Source organism: Pteronotus mesoamericanus, unplaced genomic scaffold (assembly GCF_021234165.1).
Source record: "Pteronotus mesoamericanus isolate MK-2021 breed Mesoamerican mustached bat unplaced genomic scaffold, CSHL_Meso_final contig_20, whole genome shotgun sequence".
In the NCBI taxonomy this organism is placed as follows: domain Eukaryota; kingdom Metazoa; phylum Chordata; class Mammalia; order Chiroptera; family Mormoopidae; genus Pteronotus; species Pteronotus mesoamericanus.
In genome coordinates, this window is record NW_026555085.1 from 75,765,466 (window position 1) to 75,790,558 (window position 25,093).

General features: G+C 41.4%; 2 protein-coding genes across 7 annotated transcripts in view; one reads left to right on the forward strand and one right to left on the reverse strand.

Annotated features, from left to right (window-relative positions):
• TPD52L1 (TPD52 like 1) overlaps window positions 1-2,119 on the forward strand; it is a 77,903-nt gene extending 75,784 nt beyond the window's left edge. For 5 of the 6 annotated variants that reach the window (XM_054569913.1, XM_054569914.1, XM_054569917.1 and 2 more), the window contains one exon: window positions 1,525-2,119. In XM_054569913.1, the coding sequence (XP_054425888.1) occupies window positions 1,525-1,650 (126 nt within the window). In that variant the 3' untranslated portion in view covers window positions 1,651-2,119. The remainder of the gene's footprint in view (window positions 1-1,524) is intronic. The other variant, XM_054569915.1, reaches the window with a different exon arrangement.
• A 4,407-nt stretch (window positions 2,120-6,526) lies between these two features.
• HDDC2 (HD domain containing 2) lies at window positions 6,527-24,663 on the reverse strand. Its single transcript, XM_054569920.1, has 6 exons — window positions 24,531-24,663; window positions 23,195-23,316; window positions 21,449-21,551; window positions 15,987-16,055; window positions 10,410-10,548; window positions 6,527-8,149 (listed from the first exon to the last, which is right to left on the reverse strand). The coding sequence occupies exons 1-6, from the start codon at window positions 24,612-24,614 to the stop codon at window positions 8,052-8,054; spliced, it is 615 nt and encodes a 204-aa protein (XP_054425895.1). The 5' UTR covers window positions 24,615-24,663; the 3' UTR covers window positions 6,527-8,051.
• Between the last annotated feature and the right edge of the window lie 430 nt (window positions 24,664-25,093).

Consider the following 25,093-nt stretch of genomic DNA (forward strand, 5'->3'; position numbering starts at 1 on the left):
TATTAATAAATTACATTGGGTTAATCTTGTTCCTCTCAGGGAAGAAATAAGCATGGTGAAAAAAAATCACATAATTGAGAACCACCTCCTTCTTCCCAGTGCTAAAATAACACTGATTGCTCTGTGCCAGAGGTCTGTAAACTAAGGTGTGTGAATCCAGTCTAGCTGGTCATCTACTTTTGAATGGCCTGTAAGCTAAGAATGGTTTTTATACTTCTTTAATGGCTGGAAAAAAAAAAAAAAGAAAAATAGTATTTGTGACTTCTGAAAATTAAATTACAAGATATTCCCACTTCGGTGTTCGTATAGTCTTTTTGAAACACAGCTGTGCTCATTCACTCATGCATTGTTTTTCACTGCTTTTCAACAATGGCTAATTTGAGTATTTGTGATTCCCAGGCTTAAAAAATTTATCTGTCACCTCCCAGAAGAAATTTCTCGACCTCTGGCAGATGGAAAAATTCAACTTAGTAATTGAATTCAAAAATGTGCAGAGGGATTTTGGTGACAATTGGAGAAAAGTGTGTTTGTTTTGCAATGACTGAACTTAACTTTTAAACCCTGGTTACGATTTTAAAAGGGCAGGGCAGGCAGTAGGCAGATACATTCATTCCCCAGTGTGGTTTGTGTTCTTGTGATGGATCACTCTGGTGACAGTGGGGTGTAGACAGCAGTTTGAGAATAGCAATATAATCTGTTCTATACCTTTCTTTTCCTCACAGTGTTTTTTCATATTGTTAATGGTTAAAGAAAGGCCAATGTGACTATTATTAAGGCTTTCATTAAGTATTCTGGATGGTTAAATATTCTTTTGAATAACTTTTAATAAGGAATTTTTCAAAATACTTAATATTTTACTTTAAGAAAAGACTGTACACCATATTTCTCAATTATAAATTGATTTCTTCCTAAGCCCACAAGTACACAAAAAAAGGAGACTTGGAAAGCATGTAACTTTTCATTTTAAGAGATATGCCTCCTATAAAGGCAACTGCCTAAAAGGATGTGAAGTGACCAGTGATTACGACTAGATTCATCTTTAACTCTGAGGCCAAAAATCATGTTCAGTTGAACCACTCTGCCTTTCCAAGAGACATTTGTCAGAAATGCAGATTGCCTCGTTAAATCTCAAGTAGAAAACTTAAGTTGAAGTCACTTAAAAATGTCCATACATTTGTATAATTGAAGGAATATATCTAAATCCAGTTGTTTTTGTTCATTAAAACGTTCCTCTGGGAGAGTAGATGACAGCAATCCACAGATCTGATTATGCTCTTGAAAGAACTGAGAATCTTTAATGTAGAAGAGAGTTGATAAAATTGCACAAACTGAAAGTTTCTATTCCAATCCCAGAACCCAAGTTTGAATGACATCCTAGCGCACTGCTAAACGAAACTAACTTCTTTACATCCTTTACAAACCCTCTCAAGGAAAGAAAAAAAGTATTGCTGAACTTGAAAGTAATCGATGTTATAAAAACATTACAGAGAATTAACTGCATTTTTGCGTCTCTGCCCCTTTCAGACGAAAGTAGGCGGGACGAACCACAGCGGAGGCAGCTTTGAAGAGGTACTCAGCTCCACGGCCCACGCCAGCGCGCAGAGCTCCGCGAGCGGCCCCCGGCGGGCGGAGGAGGAACTGCAGTGCTAGGGCTGCCAGCCTGCCCCCGCCTGCAGAGGCCCGTAACCCCCGTGCACACTGGATATGAAGACCAAAATCCCACTGAGAAAACGCAGGCCTTGACCTTCAAATGGGCTCTCCACAAAGTTTAATAAAATGATTTCCATTTGTATTTGTGTCTATAATGGACCACTTGACCACACGCTTCGGTATTTACAGAATATTTGTATCTTTCAAAATGTCCTGATTTGAGCAGGTACACACTTGGTCATGACCCTTCTCTGTGTAATTCAAGCATATTTTCCAGACATGAGCTATTTGTTATTTGCTTTGATTTTTTGCTTGGATGCTGTTACCACGTGCATGTCTTGGAAGGCTGAGTGAGCACCCCTTCAGTTCAGTCAGTCCTCTGGAGTTGGTCTGTCTCCAGCAATGGGATGGCCCTTGGAAATTTCATCAAACTGCTTGTGGTCCCCCTCACCTACATCAATTACATATGTTATTTAAGCAATTAAAATAATTGATTCTAATGATGACTTTAAGTTCTTAATTTCTTTTAAGTTTTCAGGGGTATTTTTGACCTTAAAAGGTAGTAGCTATAATTCTGCAGACACTATTTTAAGTCCAACTTCTATTGCTAATTTGGTGAACATGAGAGCATATGTAAATAATTATAATCTCAGCTACTTCAGGATGCTAAAACTATCTTCAAGTCTAAAATCTCTCTAATCTACATAGAGTAGTAGTTAACTCAGGTAAACTGCTTAAATATGTAAGGAGTATTTGCAAAAGGATTATAGTAGCTAGAAAATGGGAGAAGGCCAAGTCTGGAATTCCTTCCAGTTTGCAAAATTGCTCACATGAATGAAAAAAGCATCGTGTTAATATGATCAGATTCTGAGTAACTTTTACCTTCCATACTATATGCTTTTCTTCTAAATGGGTAACAAAGATACATTCTATAGATACATTTTTAAAATGCACAGAGACTAGACCTATCAAAAAAAATCACAATTTAGATATATATTTATAACATATAACCCATGTAACATATATAGCCTATATATAGTATGCTCACTATTCATTTTTTAAATTTATTATTAAGTAGAAGTGGACATAGTAAATAAAATAAAGCCAATCTGAAAAGTTCTATTCTAATTAATGGAGCAGGACAATCTGTATACCCAATTATCAGGCTGGTTCAGGGCCACATAATCTGAGGCCTGGACTCTTAACAGATACAGGTATGGGTCTGTAAACTTGAACCAGAGTAGATAAATGTGAACAAAGAAGCCCTGCCAGTAGGAGCATTGGCATTCTCCCTGAATTATCCTTTTAGTCTGTTGGTTGAAGCCAAACCCCATGCAGCTGGCTTTTTTCCATGTTCCTCATCCACTGCTGCATGTGAGTACTCCTCTCTCTGTTACCCAATCTCCAGTTGCCTAGTGCATTTGAAAAGGTCTTCTTTTGTAAACTCACCACTACCTTTTTTTTTTTTTTTTTACCACACTCAGCACACTGCACTGCTTTGTATTATAGAAAAAGCAGTTATGTTGCTATAAACAAGTATCTTCATTCACCAACCGATTTCCATACATAGGGTCTCAGACTTACAATCTGAATACACAGTATCAAAATTGGATAAGAAAACAAGCAAGTATTGATGCCATAGAACTGCAAATTATTTAAACCATTCTTCAGTTTTGTAAAATTTATATTCACGTCACCTGTTAATTATTCACACTCTTGTCAATAGAAATTAGGCTCTTACACAGGGTCGCAAGAAAGCATCCCAAGAACCCATGCATGGGAGATTGTGGTGTGGCAAAATTCGAGTAGAAATAGAAGCTGCCCCCGCTAGGTTTCCAATGTCCCATCTCCTTCCATCCCAGCACGGAAAAAGTCCAACTGTGCCTTCAGCAAGGGCAAGACAAAAGCCAAGGTCTAGAGTTTCTGTTTCATTATTAAAGGTCAGTCCTTTGGAGCCCACGCATCCTGTTGTGGGCCCCTGTACCAGACCAGCATGGCTGTGCGCTTCCCGGCAAGAGAAATCATGTGAATGCATGGGGTAAGTGTGTCACAGAGAGAGAAAACAGTTTCCCTGGGATTATATTAGCTTTGGTTTGGGGTGGACCAGGTGCTTCTTCAAAATAACCAATGAACTTCCCAAGCTTTTGTGGGCTTTTTGATGGGTCCACCTCCCAATCAATCTCTTTTTCCCCAGGCTAGACTGACAGGCCTCTTCGGACAAGCTTCTTCCTCTAAGCCCCCCAACAATCCAGTACCAGAGCGGGCAAAGGGGTAGGTGTTAATCCCCTTGGCAGGGCAATACTATGATCCCTCGAATGTGAAGCTGTAGTTTCCTGGTAAAGGAAATAGGCTTATGCTCCCCAGTTTATTCAGCTCAATGTCTAATTCCCTTTGCTCTATTTCCTTTATTAACATCTAGCAAACTACCTGCAGTAATAACCCTGATCTGGGAATGATATAATGGATATGGCATGAGTAGTCTTTTTTTTCATTTTGTGTGTGAACGAGCCACATCACTGATTAGAAAAATCAAATCAGTTGCTGGTAGTTAAGTAGTCCTAGGCTAGAGGTTTCATTTCCCCACTGCTGATAACTCAAGAGCTCCCTCGCTTTGCATGTGCAAGTTCACATGCAGCAGATTAAAGTGTTCCTCAAGTGCTAAGGCATTTGCACACAAAAGACACAGCCTTTTACTAACAAATCAAAATGACTTCTCGTCAGGACCATGTATATGAAATGATACAAGTAATGTATACTAGTCTTACCCACCATTTCTCTTTCTGCAGTTTGAGTTGCTTGCAGTCGACCTCAGTCCAAAAATACTTCATGCAAAATGCCAGAAATAAACCATTCCTAAGTTTTAAATTGTACATCATTCTAAGTAGCTGACGAAATCTCGAGCCATTCCTCTTCATCCTGCCAGAGACGTGAATCATCCATTTGTCTAGCACCCCCACACAGTATATGCTCGCCGCCCATTAGTCACTTAGTAGTTGCCGCATCAGATGGACTGCCTTGGTATCACAGCGCTTGCGTGTAAGAAACCCTTGTTTTACCAAAGGACCCCAAAGATCAAGAATAATGATGTTGACAATTTGGATATGCCACAGAGAAGCCATAAAGTGGATGTATGCAAAGGAAAGAACTATATATAGGGGTGCTGTCCAGTTTCTGACACCCAGTGGGGGTCTGGGAACATGAGGGAGGACTACAGTATCTCGATAATCAAAACTTCTAATGACAATTGTGATTACAAAATAAACTTTTTTTGTTTTTTTAAAAAGCGGGCCATCTGTAAATTAAGCATTTGCCACTTTTTTAAATACAATTGCTCTGATGGAAAATATTCATAAATTTATGCTGCAACTTTACCTTAAACTCCTATCTCATAAAGACTATCACTGTTGGTAGGTCATGTCAGCAAAGAAATTTGTATTTTATCCTAAATCCCACAATTTCCTATAGGTCAGCTCTTAAACCACAGAAAACAGAACTATGTGCTTTATTATGGAATGAACTGATTGGCCAGCCATTCAGTGGTGAACATGAGGTAGCAGAATCTAAGCTGCTCTTCTGCCACTGTCTATTGTTCTAGAATTACCTGTCAGCTTGAAATTTGTTGAACTTTACTATAAAATGATGCATAAGGTTGCAAACTTCAATCGCAACACTCTCACTTATCATACTGGAGCGTAGGTGGATGGAATAAAGGGAGATGGTGACAAGGTTAAAAACTGATTTAAATATAAAACGTGAAGCAACTTCAAACCTGGTGTACAAATATAATTTCAAACTGTACTATCTGGCAAAATCTTATGGTTACTTTTGATAATCTCTAAGAATGGCGTAATCCTTTATTCTACATTTTTACATGACTTACTATGGAGTACATATGAAGGCAAACCAAAACTTACCATAAACCTCCCACAGAAATCATCCCCAATCTCACTTTGAGTATGAAGACTAGCAAGTTAAATAAAAATGCTGGGCACAGAGGGTGCTTTCTCACAGCGCACTTCATCAATCATTTATCCCAGAGCATATATTACAAGACTTTCGGATAAACAAGTTGGCGGTTCTGTCAGAACCATTTCTTTTCAAATACAAGGGCATTGAGAATTATGTAACATAAATGAAATGCTAGCCCACAAGGGGAAAAAAAAGGAATTGATTTTGGGAAAGAACTGTCCACCCCAAGCCAGGCCCAGGGACCAGGCAGTGAGAGCTGGCCTGAGCTGTGCCCGCTGCGGCCCTGCCCTCCTTTTGAGCGGGGCAGTCTCTCTTCCTCATTACAAGGAGGTAACGAGGAGTATTTCTGAGTTCATGTTGGAGGAGGTCATAGAGGATGTAATTCCTGGCTGACTTGCAAACCGGACCTGGGCAATCAGAGGCTCCTCGCCTCGCCCACACCCGTCCTTGGAATATATGTTCTGCCCACAGTTCCCATACTAGGAGCTCTTTCAAGGACACAGCCTTGAGAGAGTAATGCCTCATTGAGACCATCTGGATGATGATTGAACCCAAAGAGAAGGCCTCTATATAAACTTAAGGTTCTGGCATGCAGGTGCAGAGATTTACTCATCTTGTGACCACCCCAGACAAGCCCCATATGCAAGTTCCCCTGTGTATTACACCTGTCACCTGTCAGTCTGGTCTGCGTCCTTCTTCGGTCTCGCCTTGCTTTCCATGTATGGCAGCGTTTGTGAAACAAATTCTGCATCATTATGATAGGGCTTGATATTCAGAAAACCAATTCCAGGCAAATAGCATGTATCTTCCAAGAAAAATACATTTTTTAAGTGGTAATGCTGAAATATTTGTAGACAGTTGATGAATTCAACAGCTATTATTTTATTGATATTCACTTTGTTCTTGTATTTTAGGTACAGCACCATTACATTTTCATTGTTTTTAAAAACATTACCTCAGTAAGGAAGGCTTGGGCCTGTGGGAACCACCACAGGTAAATGGAAACCTAGATAATGATTAAATGACCAGTGTTAAGTCTGATCCAGTAAAGGGTTCCAAAGTACCTCCATAAATTTATGAAAAATACAGCAGGCAAAATATTGCAAATAAAACTCCAGGGCCACGGCCAATCTTTCAGTTGCAAATATCTGAACCTTATCTTGGCTTATTTTGTGCGCATGTTTTCATGCCAGGAGAAAAATACTCCAAAATACTGATAGATGTAGTTCTGTTTTCCCACCAACTATATCTCTAATAACCACCACATTTTCCAACCGTTTGTCACCTTTTAAATACTACTGCTATGATGCAGCAGTATTGGGATGCAAAGCAGCATTGCTCTTTTCAACAGAGAGAAGCTGGCTATATGTACACGTGTGCACTGCTTCTGGAGATCATGCACTCTGCTTCCTGCAGACTGGGTATCCATGGAGACTGCAAAGAGTTTCCAAAGAAACGTTGCCTAGAATTCTCACCATGCCAGCCTAAAAGGCTTTCTTCAAATGGAAACTGACATTTACATTAAAGGGACAGGCATCATCTTCTACGCGAAAATCTATCAGTGCAAAATACCAAGCAAGGTCTGTACCAGTAGCCTCCCCTTCCTCACCACTCAATGGTTGAGCATCATTTAAAGGCCAGTGGGCAGATTACTTATCCCATGAAGGGCAGATGAGGGGAAGAAACCAGGTCTGATGTGCTCCCTACATAAGATCTAATGACCCCAGCAATTCCCTTGTTATTAGATATTTCTCATCTGGTGATAAACATTCCTATAATCAAGGTTTGAACATTTGTAAATCCGCAGAAGAAAACACAGATGAAAACAAGTAGCAGTTGAAATTGCATGCCCCAATTTATATCTCCAAACAACAAACAGAATTGGAGGAAGGCACAGAACCTGTTAGCAGGTTTACAAGTCCATGATCAAAGGCCTAAAGCAGGTCACAGTGAAATTAAAAATCTGGCTTCAGAGAGTGATCATATGAATAAAGCAGCATTTCATCTGAGGAGATACTACATTCATTGTCCTGGATCCTTACCAGTAAGTCAGCTGAAAAATCTGCTCTTAAAAGCAATCATAATTAAACTTTGTATTATTCAGTGAATCTTGCCCTTGGGGATGCAGGATATAAATTCAGTAGTGTTTAAATCTCCAATAAATATTCCAAACTTTAAGGTTTTTAAAATTTATGTATTTAATTCATAAAAAGACACCCACCCCCAAGTCTCAACCCTGTGTTTTCATGACCACATCCTGTTCTGTGGCTTCTTTTATGGCCCAATTGTATCACGTTTCTTGCTGGAGTCCAGGCAATTGAAAATAAACAGGCTCACGTCTGGGGAAATCAACAGACCAACAGGCCAGCAGAACAGCATTCAGTGGAGAAATAAGATGTGTGTTACGGGAGTGCAGCAACAAAGAGGGCATCTCAGGAGCCTGGCTCACTGGCTGCGGCGGCTATGCTGGCATTTCTTTCTGCCTCAAGCTCAGAAACAAGCTGGACTATCTCAGGGTGACTGAATTTTCCTGCAAGGCAAGAAGACAGAAAAAGATAAGGACAAGAGAGAATACATCAATATTTCCAGCTTGATCTCAGGCCTTGTCCGGGGCTCCATTTTGTGACCTGACCCATACTTTATTGCAACGCAGAACACAATTCCTAGTCCTTCCTTCTGACTTGGAGAGAGGCCAAAGGGGACCATATGGAGCTTATTCTCTGTTACCCCTGAAGCCAGCATGCATAAGGATAAGAATCTGGCACAGACCTGTAAACTAGACAGAGCTGGGAGAAACTTTACCAGGCAGCCTCTCAAAGAAGGAACTACAGGGAAACAGGAAGAAACTCAGCGCAGTGACTTTTAATCTCAACTCAATTATGGGCAGTCACCCTCTTTCCAGGCTCAAGTTTCTTCCTCAATAAAAACATAGAGTTTAAACTAGACAATCCTTCCAGTACCTATATTTTTTATTTTACTGGTATTTTCATGTTTCACTTTTTGTTTTTCATTGACAATGTGTCAAAATATAAGATACGGTAATCGTGTTAAAATGCAAACCACCACATAAACATGACTGGTATTTTAGTGACATTATTGGTGAAATATACTATCTTAGAAACCAATTATTGCTTAAAACACAGTTAGCAAACCTTTTCTGTAAAAAGTCAAACAGTAAATATTTTAGGCTTTGTGAACTTAAGTAGCTCTATTGCAAATCACTCAACTCTGCTGTTGTAGAACAAAAGCATTAGTGACAATACGTAAAGAATGAGTGTGGCTATTCAGTAAACTTTACACAAGCATGCGGGCCAATCTGGCTGACCCCAGGTTTGCAACTTTATTCTGTTTAACGGAAATCAAACTTTTTTGAACACCACCTACATGAAAAACAGATGAGACGAGGCCGGTCTTGGCCGTCAAACAGCTTATCATAGGATGGGGTGAACAAAGTGGGGGTTTGGGGAGAGACCCACGGAGGAACATTGTTAACGAGAATGCAAGTCAGGCTGTGAAACAGTATGCGAAACTCTAGACCAATGTAGACTGAGCAAAAAGAAGGGAACACAATTTTGACAGGGAGGATTAGGAAAGGAACCAGAGAGGCGAGTAGCCTTTGATTGCAGAGCTTACAGGCCACTCAGAAGTGTCAGGATTTTATTTTTTAGTAAGAGGAAAGCCACAAGAATTTTAAAAAGAAACATGTGATGATACCTATCCCTACAAAGGAGGAAAACATCGTGACACGCGGGATGAACTGGAAAGCCCAGCAGGCTGAGGTAGGAGGGTATAACACCAGCCCAATACAGAAATAATCAGAGCCACGCCTAGCGCAGAGGTAGTGGGGCTGGAAAAGAAAGGAGGAAAATCAAATGAACTTCGTTACTATGCAAATCAAGTCTTGGACCTTGGTCTGTGATCTGGGACCTTCCTATGTTTGGTGGGGCCACCTGAGGGCCCTGAGAGGTCCTGGCAAGGCTATCCCTAACTCCTCTCAGAGGAGATGGAGGCTGGGCTGGGCCTGAACCGCCCTCAGGGAGGAGAGGTGTTTTACTCCAGGGAGAGACAGGACCGCCAGCCATCACTAATACAGGGTACTTAGCTCCTCGCTCTGGAAACTATCAAAATGAAGGTGGCTAAGGCTTATTACCAGGTATTATTCTAAGTCTTTCATATGAATTAACCCACTATATCCTCAAACAACCATGCAAAGTAGATTCTGCAATTATCTGCATTTTCAAAACAGGGAAACTGAGGCCCAGAGCTAGGTTAAGTAATTTACTGGAGGTTACTGAGATTTTGTGACAGAACCAGGATTCACACCAGACAGTCTGACTACAGGTCTGTGCTCTATAATGACATTGGTATGGTGACTTCAGCCATGTGGCATTTTCTTGTTTTAAATATCTCTTTCTACCTCCACCTCCACTTCTGACCTTACACGTATGGAGTACCTACAGATCATAGTGCACTTCAAGTAATCTCTCTCTCGAATCTCAAAGCCAACCTATGACTTAAGTAAATACTGACTTTTGTTTTTCAGAGGGGGGGGCGGCGCCCGGGGGCACACTCCTAGCAGGTGTGACTGCGAGCCTGGCGCTCAGACTCCAGGGCCGCCCCACTCCCCTGCACCCACGCCCTTCCCCGGGAAATCCCACCTTTTTCTTTTTAGATGCTCCAATATGGAAAGGGTGGAAGAGGGTAACCACAGTGGATTCACTAATGTGTTATTTACTACACTAGGCATAAGCCGCACTATAATGACGCTTATTGCAAACAGCACTGAGTACCTGCTGTGGAGTCATAGAAGTCCTGCAGTCTCCCCGGTTTGTTCTCAAGGTCTTCATATTCAGATGCCTGAAGGATCATCTCACATTGGTCCAGCTGCTTCACAAATTTGGCTTCTGCACTAGATTGGGTCTCATATTCCTAAGGAAAGGGACAATTAAAGCACCATGACTGGGCTTGCATGATGGGGAAATCCAGGAAAATTCTGATTCTGGCACCTGGAATCAGAGTCACAGCTAAAAGGCACATTCTGAATTTCCCACATTTCTCCACTGTACTCAAAGCCTTCCCAGAGACGCTTTACCCGGACTGTCACAGCTAACATCGTCACTCCACGCGGGCAGAATGCGCGCGCAATGCCACGTGTTCCACCACAGGCCTCCACGCCTCATTTGTTCTCATTGACATTTCCAAGCAATTTCTTCCCGTTAAGTATCTTGTCTTCATTTCAAGATCATTACTCTTTAATCCACCTGCGTGGTTTAGGTCTTTTTTAACTTCAAGCTAATATTTCATCTCATGCTTCTCAAAGTATTTCCCTCTCCATTGAATGTTAGGTTTCCTTTTCCTTTCCAAGTGAATTTCTGGCTTTCTCATTTCATTTTGGTGACCACCTTATACTTGGAATCTAAGGATGACCGAAGTCTCTGGGTTATGACTCGGGAGGGTCCAGTCAGGATCTGTGGCTTCCTGATTCCCTGGTGTGTGCACGTGTTGGTGGCAGGGAGGTGGCAATGTAACAGACAGGGAGTTTACCTGTCCTCTTCCCGCGGGCCCCTCCCCCCTCAGTGAAAACCTGAAACGAGAAGCTGCAGGAGGTCTGTTTCTTAGAGCGTGACGCACGTCACACACCACAGGTTCCCCTTACTCCCATACAGAATCATTCTCCCATGAAAACCCAAGTGTTCCCACCTGGTTTCCCTGCAAAGTCTTCCTTTGTAATTCCACCCCAAATGTGTTCGGGTAATGAACCTGTCACGCTTTCCTGGCAGGATAATGTGATGTGAATCACTGAAGGTTTCTTGGTTTTTATTAAATGCCTTGTTCTTATAAAGACAGCTATTTGAATTTTGACAGAGCTTAAAATTGCACAGGCAAGTCATTTTAATATAAAACCAAATACATTTTGCTATATTTCAAAGCCACTTAGAAATAATTACTTTTAATTTAAATGTTTAATTGGTAATATTTATACTTATATATTTATAGTTAATAAATTTAAGTTTATTACTTAACAAAAATAAATGGCATACTCTAAGCATAGCAGTCCAGAATTTTTCTCCGTTGAAAGTGAGAAAAAATATGGTAAGACCATTAGGGAATAACACATTTTATAACAAACTCTTGTGAAATTACACTTTCCTTTTAAAAATATAAATCACCGGGTCTTCTCTCAAAAAGTAATGGTACTGGCATTCTCTGACTTCACTTTCCAACTGGGAGGCCGGGCTGGGAGGAGGGCTCTGCAGATAATGCCCTAGAGTTAATTAGGAGCTGTGGCATCTTTGGGGAACTTACTGCAAATAGCGCCCAAGGGCAGGATGGAGAGCTGAAGGGGAAGGTGAGAAGGAAGAGTCTGAAGGTGGAGGAAGAGCCAGCTCCTGAAAGGCCTTGCTGCTTATGCTGTGGAGTCTCAGTTTATCCTGCAGCTACTGGATGTCACTGAAGGGTTTCCAGCAAGGACTGTCATGATCAGATTGGTGTTTTAGAGACAGCATTGTAGTTTCAGTGTGGAAAGGGCTAGGCTGAAAACAGAAATATCACGCCTTGAGACTTTGTAGCACTAGCAAAGAAGTTATGAGAATGTGGCAATGAAGATGGGGAAAAGTGGGCAGATTTGAGAAATGTTAAGGACGAAGAAGCAAACCAAAATGTGAATGTAAGGGAAAGGGATAGTCATAAATGCCTTGCTAGATTCTAGCTTGGGAAACTATTAAATAGAGAGCAAAACAGAAGATACAGAAAGGAAAAAAAAAACAAAACCTTACAGAGCAAAGGAATAGCAAAACCAAAAACCTCATGGATAACATTAATAACAAAGCTGAAGGTCATAACATTACCAGGAAATCACAAAATACACATGAGTGGGGACAGACGACCTCCAGCCATAAGCCCTGCATGTGGTCAGTGTCTGTCCGGGAAGAATTAGAGGAGATTATGGGCAATAGGGCATCTTTTGGACCCAAGAATAGGAGAATCTCTAAAGAGATGATAGGTGTTCACAGTAGTATCAAAATGTAAGAACAGAGACCAACACCGAAGGAATCTTGCCCACTCCAACCACAGCCTTTATAAGCCCAGTATTCGCCAACCTGCCCTGCGGGGGCTCCTTCCAGGTCAGGGCCCCACAGGAGGAGAAACAGCTGGGAGTCAAGGCAAAACTGAATGGGGTAAGCATAACAAATGAGGACAAGAAAAAGCCCAGATAAGAGTTGGGAAGGGGAACAAAGGCAGGAAATCTCTGAAAGTAAACCACCACATTTTTACACTACACTGAAAAAACACAACAACCCCAAAAAAGGAAAAAAACAACACAACAGAAGAGGAAACCCTGTGAAGTTAAAAAAGCTATTTGAACTAAGTTTCTCTACAAAAGTCCAGGAAAACTGTCATGATTGTATATCAAAATGAACAATTAACAAGAAAAAGCAGATGTTATGGCAAGTTTGCATGGTCAGATTCCATACAAACTTATCATAAGATAAAGAGAATGAAAAGTAAAATAACATCTATATAGACAATTCACATCAGAAAGACATCCTCATTTTTAAAAACGGTCTAATATACAACAAACTATTTCAAAAAGAACTAAAGATATTAAGAAAATGATAATACATGAAAGAGCAACATAAAAGTAATTAGAGATAAAAGAAAAAGTCATCTTAGAAATAAAGACTAAGCAATAAGGAACACAAGGATAATCAAACATGGTAAATAATGCCTTAAGAGAAGCAGAAGTCAAAAAGGAGGTTAAATTTAAAAGTCAAAGAAATGAAAATGATATAGAGAATAGCAAGAAGGTAATAACTATTGAAGACAGGCAAAGAAGAATACAACATACAGATATACAGGAGTCCTGGGGAAAAAAGAAAACAAAAGCAAAAGGAAAAATTATATTGAAAAGAAATTTAAAAATAAAAAAAATCTGAAAGCATATATTGAAAATGCACACTACCTCAGGATATTAACCCAGAATAACCAACACCACCAAGACATATTCTAATAAAATTGCCATAGATTAAAAAAGTCCTTTGAACACTTGTGCAACAAGTGCATCTGACATATAAGGAAAACATAATTATATCAGTTTGACAGCAATGTCTTTTTATGACAGAAGAAAATGGAAGTAATATATTTGAGATATTCAAGGGAAAAATTTGAGAGCCAAAGATTTCATTTCAAGTGTAACTGACCTTCAAACATAAAGAACACAGAGGAACTATAAGAAACATGTAACGCTGAGAGAATATTGTTCCTATGAGTCCTTGAAGAACCTGCCAGAGAACAGGTTTCAGACAACCAAAATGACTGGGGAAGAGACTGACATAAGGACTGGCGGCGAGCATCAACTACAGTTACTTACAGAAATAAGGTTAAAGGAGTTTAAAAAGAGAGGGGTTATAGTATGTAATGGTAAAGTGTTTTGACAATGTAGATTTATTGCACAACTATAAAAACTAGCGGGAGAATGGAGGTAGCCAAGGCAAACAATTTTTAAAACTGTTCTCAACAATCAGAATTGGTGGTGGTGGTGCGCATGACTGTTATTCAGAGATGGGTGCATGTGTAATGAAGGATAAATGCTACACAACCAAGATTCCTGGTGTAGAAGGACATGCAACATAACATGCAAGAGACTAAGTACAAACTGAATTTGAAATATCACTATGAATTCACAAGGTATTTTATATATACATATATATCCCAGTTCTGTCCATTAAAAAGCACAGAAATAAAAACCAACTCAGTAGCAATGAGCATTCTTAGTGCCCATACTGTGGTCTTGAAATAACAGTTCCTGTTTAAAAATAAATTACAAAGAAAACAGGTGGTCTGGCCAGGGCTTGTTCAATATGAAGGAGGCTGAATCACCCTGCCGTTCCTGCTATCAGGGAAGCCATCAATGTGTTTTTACTACACCTTTCTTGTATGCCCTTAACCAGAGAGTAGATGAGGGAGAAGCACCATTAGCAGAGTTATTGTAGCTACTAAATGAAAAGGAAGTAGGAACCGAGTACCAGCCTGCAACCACAAAGGACTGAGAGATAAGCACCAAGAAAACTCAGACATGTGTGTCACACGATGAAAGAATCCCACAGCACCTACAGCTTTGCCAAAAGGATCCACCCTGAGCCCGATCCAGCCTCTGGATTGCAGTTGCCAATCTGCAGACAAAGAGGAACACTATTTGCATCGTGACTGTGCAATTGGCAAAACCCAGACTACGAGAAGGTCTACTCCAGGCCAAATGGACTGGATTCTTCAACGATACAGGAAAGGGGGGCAGGGGGAACTGTATATTCACGGATGTTTAAAAGATGTTAATCTTTAAAAAAAATGGGGGGGGCAATATTAAACTAAAATATCTAATGATGAACATTTTGGTGATAAAACCATAAAGAAATTCAAGTGATCACTATGAAAATTATGGGCTGTGCTTAGTCAGGGTATAAAAAAGGACATCTGGGGAAAATGACAAAGTTCCAAATCTTGATGTGGATGGTAGCTAGAAGTAAGTCATTCTTCTAATAACTCACTGTGCTATACGTTGGTTTTCGTGTAGTTTTCTGTATTTTTCAATAAAGAGTTTTTAAATAATAAAAATGGCCACAGATAGCGAGGAGGGCCATGTTGAGTTGAGGTTCCTACGGATCTTTAGGTGGAGCTGTCCATTTGGCCGTTGGACTCATGGGTCTGAACAGGCAGGGGTTTGTTTTGTTTTCTCTTCACAAATGAGAAGCAGCACCATGACGGGCAAGGGCGGCACGCTGGCTCTCTGTGCCCTGGCCCTCCAGCCAGGCTGCCTCTGCAGTCCTCCCCGTCAGCAGCACTGGGAGGGAGCGAGCGCTGACAAAGCCCCTGTCCTGTGCTGGGCGTCATGGCAGCACTTCATCTGACCTCAGTCAGCCCTGACAACCCTTCCAAGTTTCGTAGGTAGGCAACATACAGGGAGGGGAATGTGCCCAAGGTCACTGAGCCAGGAAGCCGTGCGGTGCGGGTCGAACCCAGTACTGAACCACCAGAGCCCACGTTGTTTCCAAGGACCAGAAATGGGTGGTGGGTATGGGCTTGGTGGGGGTGGCAGGGTTGGGGGCGACAGCGATGCATCAGGAAATCCAGGGGCCGTGAATCAGGATGTGTACCAGGCATTATGGTGACAAGGAAAATGGGGAAATTGGAGGAATACAAACTATTAGCCACGAAAAATTCCTGCAGCAGCTGAGAGGTGAAAAACAGACACAGACTAGAAAGTAGTAAGTTAGAGACAGCTTGTTAAGATAATCTAAGTTAACTAACACATGGTTGAGGCACAGAAAGTCATCACAATAAATAAAAAGCAACCTGTCCTATATACTTACTTCCCAAAGTTCATAGAGCTCCTTTCCAAGATCCTTTGAGAGAAGTTGGGTTAACTGCCTCATAGCTGCCTGAAATATAAAACCATTATTTTAATCATGTTCGCATGTAAACTCATCTACAAAAGCCAAGTACTGGGCTCAAACTGGACAATATTTATGGCTTACAATGAGGGCAGTTATGTACATTAAATAAGAACATGTATTTATTCACATGGGCATCACTAAGCACTTGTTTTGTGGCCTGCAGCACACCACACATAGAAAAGGACCACGAGGAGGGTGTGAGGCAATTATAGAAATATCAGAAGTGAGGCCAAAGATTTTACATCTTGTGAATGAATCACAAGATGCCCACATAAATTTCAATCATACGCATACTAGAGTTCAACACAAACCTGCGGGTGGAAAGAACAGGAAAATAGCAATGAATTACAACGCTTGCCGAAATGTTTTGCACGCTATTACGTCCATTTTCTATTGCTAATCTTTTTATTGCAAAATGTAAAGCACCATACAAATGGGCAGTTGTCAGTAACATAAAGGAAGTTACATGACAGCATCTCGTAGCCTAACAGACTCACAGGCTGAAAAGGGATATTGAAGGGTAATCGGCCAAACCATCCATGGCAAGTACCTGAACCCTTCAACAGTGTCAATGAATACTTGTCCTCCCTCCATAAACATGGCTGGTGATGGGGACCTAGTACCTCAAGAGACTGCCCAAAGGGGCTTTAGGCAGCACTGACCGAAAGTACTTCCCTATATCCAGCTGAAACTGTCCCTCTAGTCCTTCCACTGTGCTTAACCTCTCCTCCTGCCCTCTTCACTCTCCCAAATACAATGTCCAACAGGCATGCGGTGACCCAGCTGGGCCAGAATTTCAGCGGCCACAGTGACCGGTCCAAGGAATGGCCAGGTAAGTCAAGCCAGTCAGTTGGGGGCCATCTGCATTTGTCCAGCAGGAGCCACAAACCTGAGAGTCAAAACCCAAAGAAAAGTGAAGGTAAGAGAATGAGAGAGCAGAGTGTGTTCATTGCTTATTTTTAGTCCCTGAAGTCCCAGGAGCCTCATTCCCTCACTCCCTTCATTTCTGTGTTGCTCCTGTGTCCTTCTAAAATATCACATTTTGGGGGCATTGGGTCTGCAAGGATGGCTTCAAATTTCTTGACCATCCTCATCCTACACCTCAATCTGTTTCAGCTCTAACCAGAAGTTAGGCTCCTTGAAAAGAATATTGTTGTAAGAATCGCTTTTGGCAAATGGTTACCAGTACAAAAGTGGCAACGGTCTTATATATAATCAGAAAGTGAATTGGGGCAAAGCAATGAAAATAAATACGGGTATCTGTGTGTGTATTTATTTCCTACTGGGAGGAAAAAATATTAAAGAATATAACCTCTTCTAGAGCAAAGTATATTTGCCAGTATCAACAATCTGTTCTTGTACATAGTAACATAACTATCTTGAATGGCTTGTAGCATCATACCACCCTCAGGGGTATAAAATTTAGATTATTTTCTACCTGCATTCTCCCTTGCTTCGTTTTCATAAATCTTGGCAAAACACTTGAAAAAATACTTTGCATTTTCAAAAATTAAAGGTCTCTTTATAAATGATTCATCTTTCCACTATTCCAGACACGTTTGCCTATTGCTTTTGTTTGAAAAGAATAAACTGAGTAACATATATGTATAGGTATATAAAATTCTAAGCTTTTAGAATACAAACATAAAAGCTCTGGTTTGACAAGAGATTATTTTATTCCACTGAAGGTCACGCACCCACCACTGAATGCAGTTACTGATGGGTGATATGACCAGGGTGGAACAGAAAGAATTACAGCCTCCTCAAGCTCGACACTCTATTTCTATAAATGCAGCCTAGGATTGAATTGGCCTTTTGAAGATCACATCCAATTACTGACTTGTTAATTAGCTTCCTGTTGACTACAATCACCATGTCCTTTAAAAAACATAAAAGATAAATAAGTACATTGTTGCTCTCTGAAGTTGAGTAACAATTTTCTGGATCTAAACTCATGGATATCATTTGTTATTATACAATCAGAATCACATTTTGAGGCTTCTTAGGTAGCTGATATTCCTTGTTTAGCAGCATGTGCCACAGAATGATTCTCACCTTTTTAAATGAACCCCTGGAAACTGACTCTACAGAAGTCCGGGGTACATGGCTGAGGGTGCCAGACTTTCCCTTCCTGACCATGAGCCCTGCCACACCCACTTCCATACTTTTTTTGCCTTGTTCACACATAGATTTAGAGAAAATTTCACTTGCTTCTTCGTGTTAGCAAAGCATGTCAAGAATCTGCCTAAAGTTCTGAGCTGAATGAAGCTTTCAGCAAACATCTTGTTAGTTTTGTGACAAGCATCCAGAAAGCATTATTTATTGTTCACGCATCATTGATGAGGCTGAACAGTGCTGCAATTAACTACAGACTATCAATTCACGTCGGGTTTGAAACCGGCTGACCATTTACAAGCGGTGGAAACCTGAGCAAGTTGCTCAACCTCTTTGTCTTTCCAGTCTCTCAACTGTGAAATGAGGTTAATAACGGTACCGGCCTGAAAGGATTGCTGTGTGGGTTAAAGAGTTTATATATAAAATGTTTATTATGGCACATACTAAGCACTCTATAAAATGTTCACTACGATTCTAATTTTCTCCATTTTGCCATGTTGACTCCCATAATAAAGTTTGGTTCTTCTCCTTTGAACCCTTCTCAGTTCATTAGCAACTTCAGCCTTCGCAGATACATATATAACCATGACTCTTCTTCTGTCTTAAGTTTCTCCCTTTACAAAGGAATATAACCTGCCATTCTGTAATCCAGTCTCAAGTTCCATCCCACTAGTTCTTGATGATCCCTACCAGGAGCCCTCTACCAACTGGGGTTATAATATAAAGCATGCAGGGTCTGCTTTATATTATATAGTAAGGCTTCCTTGAGTGTGGTTGGTAGGGTACATGACTATCTCTCATGAGATGGACAGCAATTTGAACACTGCACCTAAAATGTCATATGATGTGCTTGAGTATGATATTTTGTTATAGAATCACATGCTTATGATTTTGTAATAAAAAAAGAGATGTTATTTGTGCTGGACCCCGTATTTCTATCCTGCTTAGGAAGGGATCAGACTACAAATATTGCTTTTGGCCCCCAAATGTTCTCTTCTATGCCCTCACCCTCATTTCATCCAAGTATCTGCTCTCCTCCAAAACAACCAACCTCCCAGGCTTATCAAGAATTTCCTCCACCCTCCTTTGGTTTAAAGCCTTCTGGATGGAATTGGATATCCTGTGGGCAAAAGACGCTCCCTGCTTCTTATTATGTGCATTCTACCTCGGGCCAAGAAGCCCTCATTTAATTATCTGAATGCTTGATTCAGACATCCACGACTCATTCATAAACACCATCTGCATAAGGGATAGTCCATCTCCCAGATCTCTCTGTTCTCAAATCTTAGCCAGCAGCAGGAAGAGGCAATGGAATATCAGTGCTCTCCAAGCCTTTGCTTTCTTGTCCAAGGACCTGCAGTTCTCTAAGATGTTTCCCTTGTCCCTTCTGATTATGGTATTTATTCTCCTGTGAATCAGAAGGAGTGGGCAGCAGGCAGGAGGTTCAGTGAGGCCGCAAAGATTTTTCATCCTTGCCAGGATAGAGTCCAGCAAGAGAGCAACACTCTGCTGGTCCAGGTGCACTCTATGCCCCTCCATGGTGGCCAGGACTCAGCTCTTGTCAGGATGGTAGTAGGTCCTCTCTTATGTTCAGTAGTGGGAGATCCTTCCTCTGGACCGTGCTTCTTCTTCAGAAGGTTCTGACTTGCTCCTTTATAGAATAAGCCTCAACTCACTATGTGCCTGTCTTTTCTTCTTCCTCTGCGCCACTTTAAAATCTTTGGTTACACTCTGGTATTTCAGTATATGATTTCTCGTCCACAATGTCCAGATGTACCCTTGAATAAAACTACCATATATCCAGAAATGAGATATATAATTAAGGAGGTTTTCCCCTTCTTTTTCTCTCTGTCATAGTCATTAATCAACATCCTCTGCTTCAGGGTCAATTCCTTTCTGTAACTCGGTATCATGAGCTAATTGGTTTCTTGTCAAATTAATTCTGTTAATCAACCTAGGGATTGTTTAATGCCTTTTCATCTTTTTCTCAAATTACTTTTTAAATTTACTTCTTAGTTACAGCTCACATACAATATTATATTAATTTCAGGTGTACAATGCATTAATTAGATATTTGTACAACTTACAAAGTGATCACCCATGATGATGGTCTAAACTCTCTATAGAGAAAGAATTTCTTAGCTTCCCCCCTTTCCATAGGCTGTAACAACACTGAGCCTACATTCCAGACCTATATTTTGGCAGGAAAAATACATGCCTTACACTATTCTTCTTGTACCCATAATTTAGGATGTGTTAGAACTCCTAAATTGGGATTCCTTGTGGATTTTCTTGCCTGTAGAGGGGCAAAAATGCTGTTGGCTACTAAGTTCACCTCTCCTCAGCTCTGAGAACAGCTATTTAAGGCTACCTGCCCTGCTCAACCATCTAATATAAAGGTCCTGTCCACTTAGCAATTGAGGATCTGTAGCCTATCATAAAAATAGCTTGCAAAGATCCCTGAATTGAGAACCAGCCATTCAGCATTATAAGAAAAGCCTTCATGGGTTTTGCAGCCTCTGCTTTAACTATGTCTTCCTCTTTGGCCCTGGCCTCTGGGTTTAGAGCCCAAAATGATATTGATTTCATATTTTATTGATGTTCATTTCTTACTAACAGATATTTTTCTAACCACTAAATTAACGAACTCATTTAAAATCCAACAAATAATTATAAAAATGATTATACTTGTAAGTTATAGAACTTTTCTCCAAAGAGCTTAACCCAGATGAGAATTTCTTCAAGTTCCATCTATTTCCATTGTTCCTCCTACTAATGAGAATTGAAAGCAACATAGTTTACTGTCCCTGTGTCAAACAAGGCTGGGGACAGGCACACTTTCTTGTTCTTATATTAAATAAGGTTGAGAACAAGCAAAAACCATTTGGGTCTTACTCCAGGGAAATCCTTGCTTCTGGAAGCTAAGACTGTAAACCCCAAAATACAGTAAACACTAGTAGCTCACTCTTCAAGAGCGTCTTAAGATTTTGCCTCATCAGCCCCACCAACCCAAGGTTATTATGTCCTAAACTCGGCGCAGTCTCCTCTAGTTGCCCGTCTTGTAAGATCCATTTAAATATCCTCCAGCCCAGGCTCTAAAACTCGATAAATATCCTCCCCTGACGTTCCCCTTCTGCTACTGAAACACTAAGGCTCTGTCAAGGTGGGGCACTCCCTTGCTCTAATAGGTCTGACAAATTTAGCTTTGCTTCAGTAACAGGTTTTGCTGGTGGTTTCTTGTGGAGTCAATTGTCAACACTGACCTCTTCTCGCCTATGTTTTTCTTCTTTGGGGATGTTATCTGCTGGTGCTATGTCCCCAACGATGCATTCTGCCATATCGTGAACCAGGGCTAGGCGTACACATCTGACCAGGCAAGAAATGGTGAATAATTACATAGGATTATATTCATTACAAACTCCTTCCCTAGACTATTTTCAAGTTACATAATATATTATGCTTTCTTTACTGTCACAGAGTATTTTAATACAGTATTTCCAAAAGTAATTATACTTTGCCAACTTTCAGCAGTTCTGAATCGAAACTGTTAATATTCAACACAAAACATGAGAATGCAAAGGAAATTGTTAGCCTGTATCTTTTTAGAAATGGCTGTTTTCTCATATATCACTTTAAAAGATAACTTCAGATTTCAATGCCAGGAGATGATCTGGTTATAGCATTTAGTTACTGATACAAAATTGAGAAACAATCATTTCTCCAATATACTAGTTAGATGTCAAAACGAGGCCCTTTACAGAAAAATGAAGAGTTGGACAGATCTGGGTTCAAATCTAGCAACTGACATTTATTAGCTGTGTGACTTTTGCCAATTTACTTAATTTCTTTAAATGCTAAGTTTTCTCAGCCTTCATTTTCTCATCTGAAAAAGAGAGAAAATAGTTCATAAGGTTGGTATGAAAATTAAATTTGATAATTTATGTTCCAGGCACATGTTCATGCAACAAATGGCTATGATTATCAATGATAATGAGTACTGATTAGGATAATCATTGCCAAAATAATGAAGGCAGGTCATGAGACGAATGTCCCAGAGAGCCAGTCTCGTTAAAATTCCCACTGTTACCAAGACAGTACAAAGCCTAACTGACTCCTTGTAGGTGTCCCCTCCCTACCTGTGGTCTCTCCAGGATCAGTTAAAATCTCAGACTACTCTTGGGTTTATCTCCATTCGACACAATGTTTATCTTGTACTGTTTGACAAATATCTAAGTTCCACATCATCTACAGAGTAGCAGGGCTTCTCAGATTCCCTAATGAAACTTTACTGCAATTAAACTGATTTACTTATTATTTCCAAAGTATACCTTCACCTTTCTGCCATCGGGGCTCTCGCTTCCATGCCCGTTCCTCGGCATGCTGTGCCTTCTACTCCTCCACCTAGTCAACCTTTCAGAGCTTATCTCAGAGTCCCAAGAACAGGTGCTCTCTCCTCTGGAGTATGTGCTAATTTTCTAACATAACTTATTTTTGAAACCACTTTGGGCCTGTGTGTTTATTTAATGTCTTATATTGCTAGGAACTTTGTCCTGTGCTCAAGAAAGTATTCTACTCTATTGCTTGACTGACAGGAGAGAATATCTCTTTCTCGGCTACATCTTACACATACCACTCCAAAAAGTCATCTTGCTGAAAGGGGCTAGCTAGATAAAAGTACACAGTAGCACTACTACAATGATAAAATGTAAGACATAACACACTCACTTCACAGGCCCGGACACCCTAGTATATCACACGTATGTTTCCTTGAGACCAAGGCAGGCTCTTTCACTTGCCAAGAGAACACTCAAGAGTGCAATTTACAACTCAAGCAGCAACACACAGAGTTGCCCATTCTCACATCCTGAATCTGCATGGTTTGCCTCAAATAATTTTTCTTTACATATAAACCAACCTACAAGAATTTGACACACACCTCAGTCCTGAAAAGCAGTGCATAATCACAGAGCAGAGACCCGATCTGACAAACACTCGTATTTCCAGCTTACCGGTCTTTGTTGAGGTGATTATCTTTGGTCACCAGAGCCATAATTGCCATCCTGTACATGTGATCTGATACACTCTCTGGCCTCTCGACATTTCTGTACACCCAGCCAGTCCGTGGGACTCTCTGATGAAAATGAAGAAGAAAAATAAGTTTATAAAAATAAATATTTTACCTACCTGCGATGCTCTTCAAGAGAAGTCCAGGGAGTTGGACACAGAAACAAGATTAATGGTTTCAGAGCAAATTAAAAAATACTTAACTAAAATGACCGACACCTATAATCAAATAAACCAGTGAGTGAAGTAAGAGAACGACAGAGGGGCGGGGGGATAACTCACAAGTATACAATAAAAAGTAATAGTCAAGTTACTCTGTGTTACTCATGTATAAATTTCAGAACACATACAAGTCCTTTAGACATAAATCAAAAGTGTAAAGTAGCTTATTTTTCATAACTACAAGCCTTGGGAAGTTTTGCCTTCCAACAACCCCTTTAGACAGACACCTCGAACACCCTTGTGAAAGCTCTTAACTTGAACAAGTAATAGACTTCCAAATTCTTAAGCAGAAGGCATAATAGCATTTCTAAAGATTCTTCCTTTTATTCACATCATGATGTGATCTTGTTAGAATGCATTTCCTCCTTGGAAGTCTACATTTCTGAAGAATTTTATAAACTATAATAATAGTGGCAGGGAAAAGATATTCTGGCAGGTTGAACTTGGCAGAAATTGAGCAACATCACTAACGGGGAGGGGGTCACTCCGCATGTCACTCCAGTGGGTACTATCTAAAATCCTCTGTTAAAAAACAAAAACAAAAACAAACAAACAAAAACCCCAGAAAGGCTTGTTTATTTTGTAAGTAATTGTGGGTCAGATTTTTGACCACTCTGCTTAAAATCTGCGGGACTGAAGGGTGCTCAGAAGCTGACCCCACCCGCCCAACTGTGCCGCAAATGTACTCAGGGCAGACGCGGGCCAAAGCAGAGGGTCCCGCACGTCCCCGCGCCGGCCGCTCCCCTGAAACCTGCGGTGCGGCTGCCCCGCCGGCCCCAGCCGAGCCCCAGGCGCGCCTCCCGACGCGGGAGGTCCGCGGTTCGCACTCCACCCGGCCGGGGGGCGGCCTAGAGGCTGGCGGCGCCCTCTCCGCCGGCTCGCTTCCTCCGCCTACCGTCAGCACGCACGGCGTCAGCGGAGGAGGTCGCCCTGCCCGAGCCCGCGCAGGGAGTCGGAGGGTCCGGCTCGGCGGGCGGCCTTGTCTTTCGCGGCCGCCCCGGCCTCTCTCTGTGCGGCCTGCCCCGGCCTGCCCCGGCCCGCCCGCCGGCGCCCGCTCACCTTGAGCTGCCCCACCAGTCGCAGGAACTGCAGCAGGTTCCGGGCTCCGTTGACGGAGCCGGCCACGGAGGAGGCCAGCGCCATGTGGCCGCGGTCCCGATAGGCCTAAGCGGGCCTTGAGGCTGCCGCCCGAAGCCCCGCCCTTCCCCACCCTCCTGCTCCTCTTCCTTCCTCCTCCTCCTTCTCCCTCCTTTTTCTCCTCCTCCTCCTCCGCTCCCTTCTTCCTCTCTCCTCCCTACTCCTTTTCTTCCTCCTCCTTCTCTACTCCCTCACCTGGTTTCCCCAAACCCTTTTGTCCTGTCTTACACCTTTCTGTCTTTGGTGCTTACCCCCTGGGCCAGACACAGTGCTTGGCACATACCTGCACTTATGCTAAACTCTGTTTAACGGAACTGCGTCAAACTTTTATAAGGATTGCCACAGTTCGGGGCAGGGAGGATGGATGGGGGCAGGTGCATATTCTAGGAGGAGAAAGAAGACTAAGCCATATTGCACTAAACTCTTGCCTTTTAGGGACTCAGAGTCTGGTTGGGGGGGAGATAAGAACTCTGCTTACAGATGGG